The sequence below is a fragment of the Trachinotus anak genome, unplaced genomic scaffold (genome assembly GCF_046630095.1).
Source record: "Trachinotus anak isolate AG129_WGS33_773 ecotype Australia unplaced genomic scaffold, CSIRO_AGI_Tana_v1 ptg000026l, whole genome shotgun sequence".
NCBI classification, from domain to species: Eukaryota; Metazoa; Chordata; class Actinopteri; order Carangiformes; family Carangidae; genus Trachinotus; species Trachinotus anak.
Window position 1 is genome coordinate 12,305,824 of NW_027273877.1, and position 6,678 is coordinate 12,312,501.

Sequence of the window (6,678 nt, forward strand, 5' to 3'; positions counted from 1 at the left end):
GTTCTCCCTATCACTGATCAATAGTGACTCTTGTTCCCTATCACTGATCAATAGTGACTCTTGCTCCCTATCACTGATCAATATTGACTCTTACTCCCTATCACTGATCAATAGTGACTCTTACTCCCTATCACTGATCAATAGTGACTCTTGCTCCCTATCACTGATCAATAGTGACTCTTGCTCCCTATCACTGATCAATAGTGACTCTTACTCCCTATCACTGATCAATAGTGACTCTTACTCCCTATCACTGATCAATAGTGACTCTTGCTCCCTATCACTGATCAATAGTGACTCTTACTCCCTATCACTGATCAATAGTGACTCTTACTCCCTATCACTGATCAATAGTGACTCTTACTCCCTATCACTGATAAATACTGAACATGTCATATGTTTAGAGAGTTTACTGAGAGTTTATTTTGATGATTTATTTCTCACTCTGGGATCGATATTCAGGATCAAACTGAGTCATTTCCTCAAGTACAGTTCTGAGCTACTTTACTTATATCCATGTTCTGCTGCTTTCTACATGTACTGCAGCTCATGGACCTGACAGGTGTAGTTACTGCTCATGCTCCAGCTGTAGGTTGTAGATTAGAAAATGATCAGAACATATCAGATGTGGTTAAAGACGAAGCACATCATGTTTGTCCTTTGACTATAGGACTCAGTGATTCAGCTGAAGAAATGAATGAGAGGAGGAGCAGCTGGACCCTGTCTCTGTTTCCCTGGTAACTCATGTCTGTAGTTAGAGTCACTGAAGGAAACTTTGGAGGCAGTTATTAGGAATTTACACACACATTAACATTCAGTATTATTAATTATTAACTCAGAGTTGAACCAGTTATTTGATCAGCAGCTGATAACATAAAATGACTTTGTCTGGAACAGAAACTTTCCTTTGACAGGGCTCAGTCAGTGGAAATGGAGTCCTCCACTTCCTGTTTCAAGAGCTGGAGCTGACGGGGGAAAACACTTGATAACTGGTGGTGTTCTGGTCTGACTCAGAGACAAGCATTTGAAATGATTCATGTCAGTATATTGACATAATCCAGAATTTTTCTTGAATGAGAATAAAAAAAAAAAAACAAGGCCCAGAACCATAAAACCATATGACAGGTTTGACTCTTCTTTTGCAAAGAAATGCTGTTTGTTAAATAAGATCACACATGAGCTCGACGTCTAAAAGCTGCAAAAATAAATTTAGCTGAGACGCCTAAACACCCAATTCAACTGAGAATCACCAAACCAGGTGAGTGAACTGAGCTGTACCTGTTAAATCACTTTTAAACCCACACACCACAAACTTGTTGTGAAGTGTCTCAGCTGTTCTCTCATCAAACCCACAGCCGACGCTGCGACGTCTGAGGAGCAGGATGAAGACTGAGTCTCAGTCTCTGTCTGCTGTCGGCCGTCACTGCTGTGAGTCAGACCGATGTGGGACTTGAATTTGTCCTGGATGAAGTTGGAGAGCAGGTGGCTGCAGTTGGCTCAGTTTAATCTCACAGATCTGTAAGATTCATTGATAATTGTTCACCAGGTCGACAGTCACTGATCACAAAGGTTTTTTACTGATCTGTGGATGCATTTTACAATCAGCTCAGTGCAGCAAACAAACATATCAGAGCATGTAATGTGATCATCTGAGATTTTTATTCTAGGTTAAAGAGTGTGTTATTGAGCTGTAAAAATCCTCTGATGCTACCAGGGAGAAAAGATGGAGGCGTCTGTGAAGGAGCAGCTGCTGGAAGCTTTGCAGGATTCGGGAGCTAAAGAACTGGAACTCTTCCAGTGGTACCTGCAGGATGCTGAGTTACCCGATGGTTTCCCTGCCATCAAAAGATGCTATCTGGAGGATGCAAGCAGACTGCAAAAAGTGAATTTGATGGTCAACATGTACACTACTCAACATGCTATGCATGTGGCAAAGTGGATTTTAAAGAAGATCGAAGGCAATGAAGGTCAGTCACAGGAAAAGAAAAATATGATATACATGTCCCATTATGGATAAACAACAGTATCCAATAGATTTACAAACACCTGAAATGTATTCAAAGCTTTAGCTGTTTAATTTCTGGATGTCAGAGGATATCAAATAGAAGGCATATGGAGTGACATTGTGAATAACTAGAGATAAACTGTCAAGTTTGGCTAAGGTAGTTTTGGTACTAACGAGGAGAACCTCAGTTGTATCGCTGTTGAGTTTCAGAAAGTTAGAGGACAACCAGGAGATCATTTCCAGTAGACAATCAGAGAGGGAAGATGGTGGAAGGGTGGACTTTGGATGAGAAGACATGAACAGCTGGATGTCACTGCTGTAAAAACTACACTGAAGGTTGTGGCACTGGCTCACTGACCATCTCATGTGGAACGCACATTTGAACACAGGCCATTTTTTTCTGTACATGTAGTGAGAAATCAAAATACATGAAGACAAAGTACAATTACATGTCAACTTAAAATGTCAGCACTAATAATATAAATTCTGAATGATCAGCTGCTCTGCATTTGCTGTTAGTTTGCTTCGAGCTGTAGAGCAAACTGAGATTTTTGTTCCTTTTAACACTTACATGTCCTCATGTTCATTTTTCATTGTCAGTCTGCATCAGGGAGGGCCGTACACTTTAAACAGCTTCTCTCATGATTTTTCACATTTTTAAATGTGTCAGTCCATTTTTCATCTTCAACTTTATATTCTGTAGAGCACACATATATGAACTCTGGTTCTGTTAGATAAATTCACTGATGATGATTTGTGATGTGGTTTGGATAATTACATGTCAGTGTTAATGACGCCAGTGAAAGCTAAATCATTCACTGACAACCTTTTTTTTCAGGACTACAACTAAATAATAGGTAATGAGAACTATGACAAAACACATTGTATGTTTTATCAACCAATAAAAAGTAATAACTTGAAAGACAAATGGACAAATGAACTAATTAATAATACTAATGCCACTGGTTCATAATAATAATTTGCACAGTTTTATTTGATGACCTTTATCTGTGGAATCACTGTAGTTTCTGCCTCTGTCAGTAATTTTCTCTGACGTTCTCTGAAGAAACACATTTCTGGACTGAATCTAAAGTCGACTGAGAATTAAACAAGAACTTCATACATAATTACTACATCCTTAAGAGATGTGGATGTAATGTCAGCGTCACTGTCAATTGGATGTCTTTGAATGTTGCTGTCAGGAGGAATAAGTGAATTCAAGATTAATGTCTGTCGTTCAGCCTCAGCTCAACCTCTCTTAGACTGAACTCCTACTCATCATGGCCACTTTCTCCATCACAATGTCGATATCAAAATCACCTCTTCAACTTACCCCAACCATGAAACCTGGGCGTCATGTTTGAAGAGCAGCTCTCCTCCTCTGACCATGTTGCTTCTGTCTTGTGGTTGTGCTGCTTCGCTCTATACAACATTACTGGTCTGACCTGCCTCAGTATCGCACCCAGCTCTGGGCCCAGGACGTGATTATCTCCACCATGACCCCTGCAGATGCTCCCCTGGTGGACCTCCCTGTATTTATATAGCACTTGTACCAAAGGCACTTTACATGTTGCCTCTCATTCATCTATTCAAACTCACTGATGGCAGGGACCTACTTATGCAAGGAACCGGTGAGGTCAGGTTTTTGCCCGAGGACACTTCATGTGGACAGGGGCAGATCTGTGATTCACAGAAAAAATATCTGTTTAATATTCTGCCCAGTTGTGAAATGCAGTGCTGTTAGTTTGTTGGGAACTGTGAAGCAAACTGAGGTTTTTGTTCCTTTTAACACAGATATTGTTTGTCCTCTTCTTCATTATTGTCTCTTCAGCCTGAGTGGCTGTGAGCTCTCAGAGAGAAGCTGTGAAGCTCTGTCCTCAGTCCTCAGCTCCCAGTCCTCTAGTCTGAGAGAGCTGGACCTGAGTAACAACAACCTGCAGGATTCAGGAGTGAGGCTGCTGTCTGCTGCCGCCGCAAGTCCACAGTGTTCACTGGAAATTCTCAGGTCAGGATTCATCAACCTGTTTAACTGATGACCATGTAAAACCTGATTTGCATTATCGAATATTCATCCAAACTGTGTAGGATTTTGTTAAACAGTCATTTCTAGACTCTGAAAATTACTTTATGTGGAGTCTGTGGAGATTTTTCATCTATTTCTATATTATTATTATCATTATTATTATTATTATTATTATTATTGTTCACCTACTGATGGTCAAGATGTTTTCCTAAATGTAGTTGTAAGTCGTCGTTCACATGTATTTAACCTCAGTGGGACAGGCGCTGCAATACAAAGAAAGAGTACCTGCACACTAAATTCACAGCTCCCCTTTGTTAGCAGAGCTTTGAGCAGCAGGTCATTACTGTTGAACTCATTTGCTCACAGTAACCAAGGAGTCTCACAGTCTTCATTTTGATAAGATACAGAAGAAGAATTTCCAGCAGTTTGAGCCTCCTGCTGTTTGATCCTCTCCTACATGTGTTTCTGACTGTCTCTTGTTTAGTCTCTTCCCTGACATGTGAACATCTGTCAGATTTATTCATCTAACATATCACAGACTGTGAAACTGTCGAGCAAAGTGAAAGACTCTAAACTCAACATACAGGAAGGAAGCTTTAAGGATTGTGTGTCTTCACAAATGATGAAATATTTTCTCTGTATAATGACAAGATAAAGGCTCCACTACCTTTCTCTCTGTGGTGACTGTACATCCATACATACAAGCCTACATCTGAAGAGAGTAATACAACCATCTGTCTTTAAAAGCAGTGTAATGTCTATGTTTGCATGCTGAATGTGAATGTGCCCCCTCCCTCTTTCAGGGTGGAGCCTGGTGGAGTCCAATGGTTGAGACAAGGTCTGAGGAAGTGTAAGTGTGTTTTTCATTTGATTCATGAAAACGAAACAAGACTCAGTCACAACGGATCAATAACTCCACCTGTGTTGTGTCTCGTTGTCTCCATCAGATTCCTGTGAACTCACACTCGACACAAACACAGTGAACACAAAGCTCCAACTGTCTGACGACAACAGGAAGGTGACACATGTGGAGGAGGATCAGTCGTATCCTGATCATCCAGACAGATTTGACCACTGGGCTCAGCTGCTGTGTGGAGCTGGTCTGACTGGTCGCTGTTACTGGGAGGTGGAGTGGAGTGGAAGGGTTTATATATCAGTGAGTTACAGAGGAATCAGAAGGAGAGGAAACAGAAAAGACTGTGTGTTTGGAGAGAACCATCAGTCCTGGAGACTGTACTGCTCTGATCAAGTTCACTCTGTCTGTCACAATAAGAGAGAAACATCTGTCTCCTTCTCCGTCTCCTCCTCCTCTGTCCCCAACAGACAGAGGAGAGTAGCAGTGTATGTGGACTGTCCTGCTGGCTCTCTGTCCTTCTACAGAGTCTCCTCTGACTCACTGATCCACCTCCACACCTTCAACACCACCTTCACTCAGCCTCTGTGTCCTGGGTTTGGGTTCTGGTCGTCTGGCTCCTCAGTGTCTCTGTGTTCAGTGTAGTAGAGAGAGTCTCCTCCTGTTAGAGAAACTCTCTCACTGTTGAACAGAGAGTTCAGTCTGTACATGTCTCACTAACATGCTGGGTGCGATACTGATGAGTCTTTGCCAGGTTTTACAATGGGTACAATGACTGACTGTTTCCATGCAACTGGAATTTTCCCAATGTCCCACAGTGTATTGAACAATTGTAATAATACCATCAGTGCACTGTCGTCCATATGATCCAGCATGCTGTGACAAATGCCATCTTTCCCTGGTGATGACTGCTGTGTGTTGGAGATGGCCCTTTTCAATTCAAACCAACTAAAAGGAAAGTCTAAACTATCTCCTTTTGCAGGTTTCCTAATATTAATACCTGTGTTTAGTTCCAGCATTTTCTGATCTGAACTGTGGATTTTAACTGAAGTCTCTGCCAAAGTCTCTGCCTTTTCTATGCTGCTGACTGCTGTTTTGTTGCTTATTGTCAACACTGGTATTAAAGAATTCCTCCTAAAGCCACTCATTTTCTTGACCATACCCCCCACCTCAGATACCTGTGTCTCTCTCCCTATTGTGTCACAGTATCACCTCCAGTGTGCACTCTTGGTTGCTCTTATAATTGTCCTAACTGCTGCTTGAGATCTTTTATACTGGATTAATGTGTCTAGTGAATGATGTTTTTTCAACTGCCTAAATGCTGTTTCTCATTTTCACTGCTTGCCTACAATGTTCATTCCACCATGGGGCAATGACACACAGATGAAACATATAAGGGCGGGGCCAGATGATCGCACAGGAGGGCAGGAAGTAATGGGACCTGAAATGAGACACCAGGTGAGTATCAAAAAAAAAAGGGAACACAAAGCTGGACTGACGAGGGTCGACAGTTCCAGTGTTAGAAAGAGTGTAGGAGCTGGAACAATAATTATATTATGTCCATGATGATATTATACCATATATTATGTTCACAGATGTTCATTCTGATATTATATCGTATTATTGTTTACTGAGTTAAGTTAGTCAATATCTAGGAGTTAAAATCACACCTATTACCTATTACCACCTATTACACGTACTCAGTGTGGTTTGTTATCATGTACCAGGCTGTTAGAGCATTGGCTAAGTGTACCACTCTAATGACTTCTTGGCAGAGCATAACACCTTTAATGACTT

At 41.3% G+C, this 6,678-nt stretch overlaps 1 protein-coding gene across 1 annotated transcript; it reads left to right on the forward strand.

Annotated features, from left to right (window-relative positions):
* The first annotated feature begins 2,798 nt into the window (after positions 1-2,798).
* LOC139609643 (stonustoxin subunit beta-like) lies at positions 2,799-6,240 on the forward strand. Its single transcript, XM_071464526.1, has 3 exons — positions 2,799-4,010; positions 4,832-4,878; positions 4,976-6,240. The coding sequence occupies exons 1-3, from the start codon at positions 3,607-3,609 to the stop codon at positions 5,524-5,526; spliced, it is 1,002 nt and encodes a 333-aa protein (XP_071320627.1). The 5' UTR covers positions 2,799-3,606; the 3' UTR covers positions 5,527-6,240.
* The last annotated feature ends 438 nt before the right edge of the window (positions 6,241-6,678 follow it).